Raw genomic sequence first — 15,061 nt, forward strand, 5'->3', positions numbered from 1 at the left:
TTTCTCTATCCTTAGTTATTATTTAGCAACTTTTTCCTTCTTCTCTCAAATCTAGGGACTAAAATATCAATATTACACCAAATTGTATAATTTGTATATAATAGAAAAAATCACAAAAAGCTAAGTTCAATTTTAATTTTTAAAAGGTTATAAGCAAAAAAATAGTAATTTAAATTGGTGAGACTCCACATGTCCTTTCAATTTTCTAGAAGTATATGGTAATTTCTTTATTTATGTTTGATGTCGTCTTTTATATGGTTCAAATTTCATAATAACTTTCTATTACTTGAGTTGTTTCAATTTTTTATTTTATGAATTGAGTTATTTTGATTTTAAATAGAGTTTAACTTATTATGCTTTATTTAAATTGAACTTTGGTCATAAAAAAGTTATTCAATCTACTTTAGTCCATAATTTAGCTTAAGGTTCAGATTGTAAATTTAATGGGTTAATCTATATTAATAAAAAATAGTGTTGTTTTACTTTTTTATTTTAAAAAAATTTAAATAACATTGTTTGAAGAAAAACTTATTTTAAATTAGATCAAGTTTTAACCGAGTTACATGTTGACTCATTAGGTCAACTAAATCAACTCCTAGTTGATTTTATTTTAAGACCTTGTTTAAGGCTAGAAGGCCAAGTCCTAGATCCTAACCTCTGCATTGACTCATTGGGCCAAACTATTTTATAATTATGGGTCATATATTTTTTTTGATGGCTTATTAAATCTTTTAACTTAATTAATAAGATCTACTTATAAGAAAAAAAAATAGTCATGTGTGAAGTAAATGAGAAGTTTATAAGATATGAAATGACTCGTTAGAAAATATCTTTATACTATATCAATTTGCTTTTTATATTTTTATAAACATTTTTTAATTATTATGTCCATTTATAATATGTTTGTGATTATTAATTATGTTATTAAGTTGTTTGTTAATCATGATAAATTATGAGTAATTTAATAATCTTATTTAAACAATATTTAATAATAGCACATGAACGGTAAAAAAAATATTTAGCAATAATTAACTAAAATGAATGAGCCACTAATATTCTATCAATAAGGAAAAGAGAAGAAAATGATTGATGGAAACGTATTGTCGTTCTATTATGAACATCGCCCATTATAAAAAGAGTTTATTGAGATGATTCAAACCCGATTACAATGTTTTGGATGATGACATAAGAATAAATCACATGGATCACTAGAATAACATTTTGGAAAAGCAAATAGAACAAAACAAAACAAAATGAGTATTTGTTTATATTCAATAAATTAATTCTATTTAAGTCAAGAATACAATTTATTTAAAACATAAATTTAACAAATAAAAAGACTTCAGGTAACATAAATAAATAAATAAAATGATAAGAAAAAAGAAGAAGCAATGAATGATGATGAAATCAAAACAAAAATCTAATTCAATGAAATATTTCAAAAAAATATCATAACTAAAAAAATAAAAAAGAAATAGAAGTTTAGGAGTTGAGTTGAAAGCTCAGGTTGTAGGATGCAAAGATTGAGGAAAATAGAGGAAAAAAAAAAGAAAAAAAACATCTACCACTAACGAGCTAGAGTTTTTATTGGTGCACCCGCCATACATTTATGAAAGAAATGGCAAGATAAAGTTGAATCAATCCTGGAATAACTTTTTTATTGCTAGAATCAATTGCACATGTTATGTTGTCTGAAAATAGTGGAGTGGTTAACATGTTCTCAACACACGTCATCATTTGTTTTAATTTTTTTTTTAATTTTTAAAAGATCAAAATGCTCCTGTCTCATCCCAAAAATAATAAAAAGATCAATTATAAAATATCTAAAATACTACTTGATGTTAGGCTTAAGAAAATAAACTCAAAAGGTAAGTTAGTCTTTTAATTGTACTTGTAAACATGAAAAGATAAGAGGAACCCATTATCAATTAAATTTTTTTCTATCTCCAAAAATGATATAATAATTTAATTGTATATAATAAATAAAAAGACATAAAAACCTTTTTATAAAAAAGAAAATTTATGTCTTATCCCTTACCAATTTTAAAATGCCAAAATCATTCAATTGTAAACATAATCCTTCTCTTAATCATTAGCCTACATGCATCTTTCATAAGGGTAAAATGGTAAATTTATTATTCATATCCTATGTCTTGGTGAACATTGAATTCACGATTCTACCTTCTTCATTTATTATTTTTAAGTAAAGAAATCCTAAGAAAAATACAGTTATTGTTTATAAATTTCATTTTTCATTTTAAGTAAAGAAATGTGGTTTCTAAAATCCCGAGGACTATATGTACCAAGTTATAATAATTCTTTCCATTTTTTATTTCTTAAGATGGGAGATAACAAAATAAATTAGAAATTAAAAAAACGATAAGAATACTGAGTCATTAACATATTTAAAAATAAAGGGATTAAATAAATAGTTCTTAAGAGCATGTGGATTAATTAATTAGTTTTGTAATACTATAGAGACTGCATTGTAATTCAATCTCTTTCCAATTTTACTCAGGAGATAAGATATGAGAAAAAATTCTTAGTATTATTATTATTATTATTTTGCTGGGAGCTCTTGTACCTGAAGCAGTTAAACTAGTGATTTATATAATAAACAGAGTCTGGTGCGAATCTGTAACGTCTCTATTTCTATGCAAAGACAAAATAATAATAATTATTATTATTATTATGATCATAGAAATGTGAGCTCCTTCTTCCCTTCTTTCTTTCTGTTTACAGGTAAATTTTCACGTTTTTCACTGCTCTTCTTCCATATTTTACTTCCACATCTCTAGCTATGGAATAATATAGAGAGTAATGTAAATAAATTCCCTTTCAGCCTTTTTCTAGGAAGGCCCTCCACCATCACCAACACTGCTACTAGTTTCCAAATTTTTTGTACCTTTCTTTTCTTTTTAATCTCCATGGTCGCATCTCTAGCTGCAATTTGTTCTTTTTGTTTTGTCTTTGCCACTTCCCATCATTAGTCTTAAAAAATTCTACTATCTAGTTTTCTCATGTATATTTTTATATTTTAAAAGTATTTTTATAAAAATTTAATTTTTTATTTTTTTCTTTACTCTAAATTAATTTTTTTATGATTTTAAATTATTTTAATATACTACTATTAAAAATAATCTTTTAAAAATAAAAAATATTATTTTAATATATTTTTAAATAAAAAATATTTTAAAAAATAATTATAATTATATTCTCAAACACGCACTGCTTTACAGTTTTTATTAGCCGTAAATGCATAGGATGTTAGTTTTTCACTATAATTCTAGATATAGTTTAATATAAATTGTTATATTCAAATTATTATTATAGAAAAATAGAAGCTTTTAAGGGTGGAGGTAATTTGGTATTTCCTAGAGATCTCTTATTTACAAGAGAAAGGGTATAATTGTCATTTTGTTTTTTTGATTTCACAATTCAATCCTTATATTTTTTTATTTTTATCTTTGATCCTTTTATAAAAGTTTTGTATGTTTTCAATTTAGTTCTTAAATTATAATTTGTCATATATTACTTTTTAAATTCAGTCCCTATTCTTTTGATTTTTTAATTTTGTTCTTGGCTTTTTTGTTAAACTTTTATTAGTTTTTAATTTTATTATTTAATTAAAGTTTATGTTATTTTATTTTATTTTTTAATTTATCCCTCATTCTTTGAATTTATTTTTTTTGTTAGAGTTTTTTTTCTTTTCAATTAACACTCCAATTCTTCACCCGATGGTTGATTTGTTAGAGATTAAGTTTTGTGGTTTTTTTTATTTATGGTGCTTATGATCTAATGATATGAATAATAAGTTTCAAAAGTTAATGCAGTTCAAGATTTTTTTTTATTATTTTGTTTATGATTTTATGATTTGACATTATATTTAAAAAAAAAAAAATTAATTTTTTGGTTATCTTCAATTTTTTTCTCAATCAGTTTATCTCAGTTTTATAGCTTGCATCACAAGTTTTGCAGGTTTTTTAAGGACCTTATTTAAATTATTTTGTTTGTATTTAAATTTTAAAGAATCTTTTAATTTTATACATATGAGATTTATTTTATAAAAAAATATTTATTCTAATTTTAGTCAATAAATTTCATATGTGTTTCTATCTATATTATTTTTTATTAATTTTAATAAAAAACATTTATTAGAAATAAACAAGTAAATGTCTCATTTAGCGTGATCAAATATTCTGCATTCATCTCTTAGTTTTTCAATATCTCTTTTACATAAATGATTATTGATGTATTTGATTAGATTCTTGCATAGTTATTTCAATTTACATTTTAAATTTTTTATGTAAATCAAAATAACCTGCATGTTTTTTTATACATAAAAAAATCATGATGCAGATGCCCTCATTTTCTTTTCTTTTTTATTTTCATTTTTCCTTTTATTTTCTTTTATTTTTTTTCAATTTCATTCTCAAATTTTCTTTAACAATTATTTCAGTTATTTTTTAACTAACCAAGTTGATTAGATCATATCAAGTCAATTCTTATATAATTTAATTTTAAACTCAGATTAGATAATAAGTCAGGTTAAGGTTCTGAGTTACTTTTAAATTTAGATTCAATTCTTTTAAAAGTTACGCATATCTAAAGAGTCTATTATAAGACTTTTTATAACATCTTTTGTAGATTTCCTAGTTTTTTTTTTCTGTTTTTTTAGCTCTTCATGACTATTGGGCGTGGTTTTATCCTAAAATTATTATTTAAAATAGTGTCAAAAGCTTCATTTAATATGTTTGAGTTAACATTGATTATGTATAACAATTTTTTTTTGTTCTCCTTGTTGAGTTAGCTATCCTGATGTTAGATATCCTGAGATAACTATATTCATCTTTTAATGACTTAATCATAAATATTTTGCTATCGGATACCAAAGAGACATACACATGCACACCTACTGCTCATACAATTCGCGCCCACCTTCTCCTTTTAATTAATAATTATTTTAAGATGATAATCATGTTTCATTTCATATTCTCTTACAATATCTTTGCAGTGATAAATATTATTAAATATTTAACATTCTTAAAAATTTATCAACTTGTCAATTAAAATCTTAAATCTTTTGCATTTAAATTTATACGTGTGAATGACTATCTTCTATATATTTTTCTTGTCCTTGTTGGTTTCATTCTGGCTACTACTGTTAGTTTTGTCACTTGAATTACTGTTAGCACCATCATTTTCACTACTAAGTTTTTATTCATTGCTCAAGAGACGTAATATTTGTTAATTATTTTGATTTAACATTGCTTCGTACCAAAGAAACAAACTATGTATGAGATAAACTTGTCGATAAAAGTTTTTTTTTAATTTTTTGACAGTGAAATAAAATCAAGCTCATAAGTTAATTATCTTAGGTTGGAACAAGTTGATAAAAGCTCTTTTTTTATGCCTCCACGTCTCTCCGGAGCGGCGACATGGAGACGTTAAAAAAAAAAGAGAAATCAAAGGCATTATCTAATGTATTTCCGATACCGACATTAACATGAATGCTACCGATTTTTGAAACTACGGTGAGAATAAAATCACGTTCAAGACCTGAAAGGTAATGTAGAATATTCTTTCTGGACAGTCAATGCATGTTCTTTGAATCTCTCCATGATTTGGTGGAGTGTGACACTGTTATATTTCTAGCTTCTAATACATGTTCAACAGACGGTCATACTGAGATGTTTTCATGCTATAAAAGCAAAACAACATTCTAGGAGTCGGCTAAAGAATTTCCCGGGACCACCGAGCATCTGGTGACAAAATCGATGTTCAGAAACATAAAAGCTGTTCCTCGGATTCAGATTCACTGTAAATTTTAATGAAGGCCAGGATGCTTAGAATTCTTCTCGCAAAAAAGGATCAAGATCCCATGTAAACGAGATGTGTTTCACTTCCACGCACGCATGTTTGACTTGAAAGGAATTATGGTATTGACACATTCTAAAAAGAGCTTTGCTTTTCAATGTAGGAATTAAATGAACAGTTAAAAGCCAAGAATTTTTTTCATCTTCGTCTTCATAGTTTTCTAGTGTTTTTTTTAATTTTATTTTTTAATATTAAATATAGTAGGTATAGAGCTTTATAATTTATTTTTATGAAGTTATTCTAGTTTTATAACCTAGTTATGAGTTTTACAAGTTAGTTGTATTGACTCAGGTTATTTTTTTATCTATTTTTATTTATTTATTTTTCAATTTCATCATTTAATATTGAATTGATTAGAATCGAATTTTATAATTTTTTCAGTTCAACTTCTATAAAGTTATCTCAATCTTCTGACTCAAGTTTGATAGGTTAACTCTAGTTACTTGGGTTATTTTTTTTTTCAATTTAATCTTTCAAAATTGAATTGATTGAGAATTGAACTTTATAATTTTTTTTTTATATAAGATTATTAGGGTCTTACAACCCAAATCTCGTAGTTAAGATAATTGACTCGGTTTTTTTTTTCATTTTCTTAGTTTTTTTATTTCATCCATCAACATTAGGTTAATTAAGAATTAGATTTCATAATTTGTTTTGGTTTGCATTCTATAAGGTTATTATGATCTCATGACTCGGGTTATAGGTTTGATCAATTGTTTTGGGTTGAATTAGGTGGTTTTTATGTTCTTTTTTTTTTAATTCACCCTTCAATATTGGATTAGTTGAAAGTCAAGCTTCATAATTTGTTTTAATTTTTTTATGGGGTTATCTCAACCTTATAGTTTAGGTTTGAAAAGTTAACCCAAGTTGACTCAACTTATTTTTTAATTGAATTTATTTTTAATTTCATCATTCAATATTGCATTGATTAATAATTGGGTTTGTTATTTTATTTTTATTTTTTATATAGAATTACCAAGGTCTCATGACTTGAGTAATGAATTTAATAGGTTAACTTGAGTTGATTTGAATTGATGTAATATGTTGTTATTTCAATATTTTTTAAAAAATCTTATCCTAATTTTTTAAAGTCAAACTATATTTTTATAAATCATTCGAATTATCTTTAAATTTATCAAATCAACCAGATCATATTAGGTTAATTTTTAAATAATTAATTTTTTTTTACTAAAAAATACATTAATAACACCTATATAATTTTTTAAAAAATTAAAAAAATTATCCAACTCATAACTTAACGGGAGAAATAATATGATGGAGCTAAAAGGTTTCAAGGTGTTCCTTTAGCCAAGTAATGTTGACTGTGAATCTCATACTAACTAAGCAATGACTAGAATCAAAGTAACCAAACATCGTTTTACAATGGAACTAGATTTATGTAATCATGCTATAATGAAATAAAAGCTTTCATGAATCCGAGAAACGAATGGAGGCAAGAATAATTTGGTCGAGTGGCGGCGGGGTTTTTTAAGAAATTTTATATTGCTTATGGAATAATTAGTGATATGCTATTAATTATTTTCTATACACATTTTAAAGAAAAAAAACATAAATAAAGATATTCTTAACATTATTTATAAATCATGGGTTTTATATTCTCCTCTCTTTATGTCTGCATGTTTTTTCAAGGTTGAGGATCATGGGTTTATGTTCTCTCCTCTTTGTATTCGTATTTTTTTAAGATGGATCGTTGATTATTTCGTGAATGCAATAAAATGTCCTCCACTGGCTATGATAATGGGCAAAGAAAAATGAAACGAGGAAGAAGAGACTGCTCCTAAGGATTATGACTGAAAATGGCATGCGAAAGAGAAGCATGCAAAGCGGTCAAGCCATGCCTACTTTTGGGCCATTTCAACAAGGGATTCATTTCGGCTTGAACTTTGGAGTGTAAATGTAAAGGATGATTCTTACTTGAAACAAAGGGTTTCATCATGAGGGCGTGTTCCCGCTCCTTCCAAAAGAATGACTTATTAATGACCAGTTTTCTTGTTGAGTGTTAGCTTTCTGCCATTTTGGCTTTAATTTAGACTAAAGAGGAGGAGAGCTGGAGAGCAAAAACCTCCCCTTTCTACACAGCACAGCTGCGCCCCAATTACATCACAGTCGAGACCACACCTGTAGACAGTTGATATGGATTGCGAAAGAAATCAGCCAAATATAGGAAGAACTATTCTTGCCATGGGAGGTAATATATTCCTCCTATTGCTCATTGCAAAAGGCAGTCAAAACTGAAATTTCAGCTGCTGATCACATTCACGGGCGCAGCAAGCAAAAGAAACTCGAACTCGTGCTATAAGCTATATTACATTTCAACTTCAAGCTGAAAATTACAAAAATTATCTTTAACTAAACACAGTTTTCTTTTATAAAAATTAGCATGTGAACAAGAACAAAGCCATGTTGCCTCGAGCAATTTTGTCCATCCCAAGAATGGTATGGTAGTGAATTCTCTGCAGGAGTGCTCAAGATCTTCTTTCCAACTTCCTTTCTCCAGATCTTTTTTCTTCTGCCTCTCGCCGTTTCTGCTGCCTGCCATCCAGGATGAAAATGGATCACCATGCATCATCAATATCTTTAACTTTGAAGTTGGACACATCTAAGAAAGTTCTAGTCAGCCCGTGAATTTGCACATTATAGCCGTACTCCATTTTTTATTAATGTATGCAACGAGAAATCAGTGGGACCCTAGTGAGGATATTGAATGGACAAACAGCATTCTGCTCCCCAAATCACACAGCTGGAGTATTCAGTGGCTGTTTAGTAGCATATGGAATCCTGTCATGATCGCCAATAGCTATCTAAGAATACCCATATTCTTAAGAGGTTTAAGGAATTAATTTTTTCTTAATTTTTTGTTTTCCTGAAAGCTTTAAATGATAAATCTTGCTCAAAGTAACCAAATAGAACATTATAAATTTCTCACCATAAATCTACAGTTCATTCCAGACTTTAATTCTTAATACTAAAAACACCAGAAAACTCACTCCCCTGCAAGGGCTGGTTGTTCTTCTAATCCAATTACTATCTATGTACAATAATCAAAGCAATCCTAATCACCTCAATACTGTGATCAAATCAAAGCACTTAAACAGAAACTCAAGGAGATAGAGGTGAGGGGAAAGGTGCTGAAAGAAATATGAACAGGAATAAATTGTTTAAAGGATCTAATGGAACTTACACAAAACCCGTGTATCCAGAACCAACATTAGCTGCAGATAACAGAGCTGCTGCTGCAGCTAAAGAATCATGTCCACCAGCTGGTAAAGGATTCCTTCCATCACCATCCACCTGAAAGCAAATAGAGTAGTCCAACTAAAATGCCAGTTCCTCAACATCAGCACAACCATAAGTTTACATATATGAGATGCATGCAGAGATTAACCTTATCCCATTTTGACTTCTTGTTCTGTCTACCCTCGCGGGGAGCTGCATCGGCTGCATTTGCAGATGAATGCGTCCCACTAGCAGTGGCAACTGAAACACCAGAAAGATAATCTCAAGTTAAGGAGACCACTATGAAATACAACAGTGAGATGCCACAAAGAAAAAATATCTCATAAAATCAATGTCTACAGTCAAAATCTTTTTTAAACCTGGAATAGGCAAACTGAACTTTGTTGGAGGTACAACCACTCCAGGCTGAGTCCCCCCTGAAACAAATTCAACCTTTGGACTTCTCTTTAGCTCTTGTTCCTTCCTCTCCCTTTCACGCCTCATATCAGCCTCTGCTTTACAAAACTACTAAAGGTCATTGCCAGGAAATTCTGTTCAACAAAAAGACAACCTTAATTGCAAAAACATTAGGGCTTCAAAAGATAGCTTTGAAAAACAACCGGCCACTAGAAAAATTGATTCAGCAAAGAAAGCTTTTCAATTACAAATAAAGACATACCCACAGGCCCCTACAGAGTAATTGTCGGCCCTTACAGATTAATTGTTCTACCAAGCCAGAAATGCAAGTCCATTTATTTATTAGGGAAACAATCAAGCTTAAACATCCAATGAATGTAAGCAAGAAAAAAATATTTAAATTCCATGAAAAGTTATGTTTCATGATATGACTTGTGGTTGATGTATGAAAATGTTATTGCAAGCATGGAACCTATTAAAATGCGATCTAATGTACATGAAAAAATTTACGTAGGATGTGATGAAAAGCAAGAAAGAATTAGAGGTCGTGTCACTCGGTATACATGATTTTCTATTTTTGAAGCAAGAGAAAGAAGAAGCCACTAGTTCATTCCCATTACCAAGAAATGACAGCCCTCATATCAAAATATTGCAGATTTGCAGTTTTAGAACATAAGCTTCAGTGGTTTTCTTCAGTTAAAACATACAATTTACATAATTAGCCAAACTACAAGCACAGTTAAAGGAACACCAAACCCATATTAGAAAAAACAAGTCAAAGACAGCAATGCAACAGTGGAAAGAACTTGTAATAACCTATCTCAAGATAGTAGTCGCTTTGGTCATATCCATGAGGGTCAAATACATCTTTCCTGAAGCAAGACCCTATCTGATCAATATCTTGATACCTCACAGCATGCAGTAAGAAGTCCGGGTTCCTATAATCCTTCCTATTGCGGACTTCTGCATTGAAGCTTCTCCCAATTTTTTTCAAGGCAAGAAATTTATCAATTTTTTTCTGCAAATAACAAGCATGAAGAGGGGAAAATATGTCAGAGCATGTAAAATGTGCTGTACTGTGATCATAAATCAATCATTTAAAGCTACATCATCTGAATATAAGAAACAAACAGTTCATTTTATGTTCCAAAAGGTATTATGCATTCTTAACCATAATTCAAACAACATAGGAAGGATCAACCAACGCATTTTTTAACATAATTCACAGTGGCAAACCAACAAAGAGATCAAATAAGGATCATCCAAGATTACACATACTAGCCAAACGGTAAAATGAGATCCAAATTACTTAAAACAAACAAGATAGGCAGGAGCAACAAGTAATAATAGAACCCTAATCAGGATGTCCCCAACTCTTACTTGCTCAAAAAAAAAAAAGATCTCTTGAAACACAGAAAGTAGTGTATTTTATATCAGGGGTACTTTGTAAAAAAAGTTGACAGAAGCACCAGACATAGCAAATTTATAAAGCACTTATTGACAACAGATATAAAAGAAACTCACTTGCAGGTCCTCTGGGCACTTCTCTTTAGGTGGTGGAGGAAGAAATTTATCCAACAGATCAACACCCTCTGCAGGAACCTCATTAGCAACTTCAGCATTGACAGCTTCTGATTCCCTAGTGGTATCATTTATTTCACCAGGTTGTGATGGTTCTAGATGTTCAGATGACTGCGGAGTTGCTCGAACACTAGGAGATAAAATCTGAGCAGTTACTGGAGAAGATTTTTCTTGGATAGCACCTATTACATGGATATTTAACCAATAATTACCTTGAGCATTTTTACTATGAAACAATAAGAACTTTGAATTTGCCTTATTTCATTGTAATTGCACGCAAATTACAAAACAGTAGTCCAAAAAAATGCACTATGAGCAGGAGCTTTATATTGCCTGTAGATGCATTCATTCCTCTTTACATCAATTTCTGGGAACACTCAACAACACTTGTTTCCAAAGTAAAATGCCATCAAATCATATGCAACAGAAGAGGAAAATCACTAACTTAAAGACATAACATACGACATTAATTGTCCTATCAAGTCTTTATACAATAATAACAGGCCTAACTTCCTCCTTTAGAACAATCACAACCATATTTCAACAACATTGATCTCAATCCCAATTTAGCATCATAATTGTTGAACACGGATAATACAAAATCACATTTGCAACAAGCAAAATCGCACTTAAAACAAACTGCATAACTGCACGCAATCAAGAGGGGAATAAACTATAATGGCTTATTAAGAATAAAACGGTTAAAGATTGATCCATAAATAGCCAAAATACGAGCAATGCATACCATTGGCACTTTGAAGCTCCTCTTCGAACTCCCCTTCCTGCAAAAGCAAGAACCCAATCAATCCCAAATCAGAAACAGGATAGCAAGAAAAGTAGCAGAAAAAAAGTACAAGGACAGACAATCTTAAAAGCCAAAGGAATTACCTCAGGTTCAGGGGACATGGCAACTTCATCGTGACCATAATCAACAATAGCAAGTCTCCCTCTCCTACTCCTACTACTACTACTCTTCGTCTCCAAATTAATAGTCCCTCCTTGTTGCAGCTGCTGCTGCAGCGGCGTCAAAGGCCTTAAAAGACTTCCTTCGGGAGTTGAATTCCGACTAGCGGTAGCTGCTTCTGCTTCTTCTGTATTCTGGAATTCTTCAGTAAGCACGGCGTTATCGTCGTGCAGAGTATCTTGCTCCATGTCGTTAGATTGGTTTGGTTGGTGTTCGAGATCTTCCATTTCTTCATCATCGTCTTCTTCGTCGTCGTTGTACATTGAGAGTAATGCAATTCCTTCTAAATGTTTCTTTCTTGACGCCATGATTGGGCTTTTAGGGTTAGGGTTTTCTTCAAATTGGTTGAAAGAGGAAGATGATGTTTTGAGATTTTTCTCTTTTTTAAAAAAAATCTGAGACGATGATCGTGATTAATGAGGGACTCAGGGAGAAACAGAGCATTTGATTAACCGGGCCGGCGCAAATTGGTTGAAAGAGGAAGATGATGTTAGGAGATTTTTCTCTTTTTCAAAAAAAAATCTGAGACGATGACCGTGATTAATGAGGGACTGAGGGAGTAACAGAGCATTTGATTAACCGGGCCGGAGGGCTTGGGATTTTGAACATTGGAGGTTAGATTTTGGGTCTCAAGTGTAGCTAAAGCCCAATCGATTAAATGTTAATTTCTTTGAGACCCATCTGACGATTGGATCTTCCGGATATTCTTTTAATTGGACCTGGTGTATCTGATACCAAGCCAGAGTGTTTTTCCAACCATTTTGTTATGTATTTTTCTACTCCAATACACATCAATATGCTTGATTCGATTTTAGGCCAAGGAGGGGAGAAGAAGGCGTTGAAAGATAGAAACACTATCAATATTTTATGAATTTGATTTGATGGATATCCATTCCAAAAAAAAATAAATGATTTTTCTTTTTTTAGAGTAATGGAGCCATCTAAAATTTAATAGGAAAATAATCACTAGAATCCTCGTATAATAGTAATTATATGAAAGAGTTAATGTTGTTTGCATCTTAAAAAATATATAATGATATGTTTAAAAATAAAAATACCTTAATTTTTTTATTTTTACATTTCTCTTCTTAATTATGATAGGAAAAGGAAGCTAATAATATCATATCGGTCAATTTCTTTCAACCTTTTGATATTTATCACCGATAATAACATGGAGATAATTTGACCTAATAACATGGAGATAATTTGACCTAAGACAACAACAAGTTAAAAAAAGTTATAATCATATCTCTTTTTATTGTAATAGAATTGATGAAGTCATTTAAAAACTTCACAAAAATAATGAATTTTTCCTGATTAATGAGTTTTAGGTCTGTTGTATCTATAAAACAAATCTCTAGTGAAACAAAGAATACTATGATGCTTAAGTTAATATTTGAGTGTTTTCTCTAGTGATAAATAGGTACAAAATTCAAGAAGATAAAAATGTTGTTTTTTATGTAAAAAAGATATATGTGTATTTCATGTCTTATTGAGTGTTTTTTTTATATGATGGAGATGTATTATATTGTTATAAAATATAATATTAAAATATATCTAAAAAACTTTCTATAACTGCTCAAAGTGGTAGTTTTATTTTGTAGATCTCCCAACAAGTGTATAATACATTAACATAACTAAATTTTATTACTTGAATCAGTTCATACCAAATTTAAGGCAACCTAAACCATATTCTCGAACACATATTAGAATCGAGATTTAAAATTATAATTAATGATAACCTAGTTAATAAATTTTATGAATAACTTAGTTAATAAATTTTATGAACTTAGTTGTTTAATATTTTGATGGTTCTTTATGAAATTTAAATGATAAAGAATAATATAATTAACATTTAATTATTTTAATGGGCTTATATTTATGATTAAATTAATGTATTACATCTAGTTTTTTAAAACATATTTGAGAATTGATACCTTTATTGAGTGTGTGTGAATGACATATGTGTTAGGATGAAAAGTACATAATTCTCACCATCATAAATCAATAATGATGATGATGCAATCTTCGTGATATATAGATCTAGATATTCACAATCAAATCAATCATTTCTAAGAAATTTAAATTAAGACTTGTGATTGAGTTTGGCACAATAATAACATGTATCGAGATACCAAGACTATACGTAATCAAATCGTTTTTTACATAATTCTCACAATCATAAATTAAGGCTTGTGATTGAGTTTGATGGAGAGATAAAGTATTAAATGTTTTGGAAAGGAAACCATTCAAGTAGTATTTTCTAGCAAAATAAAGAAAGAGATGAACATTTACTAAATAACACGTCATTTGGTGTTCTTTTATATATATAATATTAAAACAACGTCATTTTAGGGATTTAGGGTTTAATTTAGGATTTTAATTCAATTTCAATTTGCTCCTCCATCGTTTAATTTATTTCAATTGTATCCCTAATTAACCCTGAATTTTTAATTTTATGTAATTTTACCCCTGTCAAATTTCAATGTGAGCTCTGGATTTCAACATTTTTGTTTATTCTAGTCATTGATATTGGATTTATGCAATTTGACCTTCAATTAAGCATCAAATGGATTTATGCAATTTGACCCTCAATTAAGTATCAGACTTTCAATTCTCTTCAATTTCACCCCGATTTCATTCAATTTTATCCCTAGAGTTTGGCATCTTTTTTAAAATGGTACTTAGCCATAAATTTCTTCAATTTAGCTTTTAATTGACCCCAAAACTTTGATTTTCTTGTGATTTTATCCTTTATTTGAACCAATAAACTTTGCAAAAAACAAATTCATCTTCGAAAATTTCAATCTTTTTAAATAAGCCCAAATTAAGCTCTTAAACTTAATTTTTCACTAATTAAGCCTCCTAATAAAATTAATTTTACCTATTTAAAATATAATTAAGTTCTTCACCTAATTAAATCCTTCTATTGGACTCAAATTAATTCTTAAACATAATTACATTTTAATTTAACCCATGATTAAA

At 29.3% G+C, this 15,061-nt stretch overlaps 1 protein-coding gene across 3 annotated transcripts; it reads right to left on the reverse strand.

Moving 5' to 3' along the window:
• Positions 1–8,125: 8,125 nt before the first annotated feature.
• LOC105135989 (transcriptional regulator family protein) lies at positions 8,126–12,630 on the reverse strand. 3 transcript variants are annotated; one of them, XM_011041118.1, is made up of 9 exons: positions 12,547–12,630; positions 12,001–12,420; positions 11,858–11,894; positions 11,056–11,294; positions 10,348–10,549; positions 9,495–9,626; positions 9,284–9,375; positions 9,080–9,189; positions 8,126–8,430 (listed from the first exon to the last, which is right to left on the reverse strand). In XM_011041118.1, the coding sequence occupies exons 2-9, from the start codon at positions 12,382–12,384 to the stop codon at positions 8,364–8,366; spliced, it is 1,263 nt and encodes a 420-aa protein (XP_011039420.1). In that variant the 5' UTR covers positions 12,385–12,420; positions 12,547–12,630; the 3' UTR covers positions 8,126–8,363. The 3 variants fall into 3 exon arrangements, with proteins under 3 accessions (XP_011039420.1, XP_011039418.1, XP_011039419.1); XM_011041116.1 differs by lacking the exon at positions 12,547–12,630 and having other exon boundaries at positions 12,001–12,499; XM_011041117.1 differs by lacking the exons at positions 8,126–8,430; positions 12,547–12,630 and adding an exon at positions 8,454–8,676 and having other exon boundaries at positions 12,001–12,499.
• Positions 12,631–15,061: the final 2,431 nt, after the last annotated feature.

This window comes from Populus euphratica, unplaced genomic scaffold, assembly GCF_000495115.2.
Source record: "Populus euphratica unplaced genomic scaffold, PopEup_1.0 scaffold56.1, whole genome shotgun sequence".
Classification (NCBI taxonomy): Eukaryota; Viridiplantae; Streptophyta; class Magnoliopsida; order Malpighiales; family Salicaceae; genus Populus; species Populus euphratica.

Excerpts from the sequence above, each read along its gene's own strand:
- LOC105135989 (XM_011041118.1), bottom strand. The coding sequence starts at position 12,384 with ATGGCGTCAAGAAAGAAACATTTAGAAGGAATTGCATTACTCTCAATG. Across the intron at positions 10,550-11,055 it reads AGTGCCCAGAGGACCTGCAA|AAAAAAATTGATAAATTTCT; the intron begins GTGAGTTTCTTT and ends TGTTATTTGCAG. Across the intron at positions 9,190-9,283 it reads AGAAGTCAAAATGGGATAAG|GTGGATGGTGATGGAAGGAA; the intron begins GTTAATCTCTGC and ends ATTTGCTTTCAG.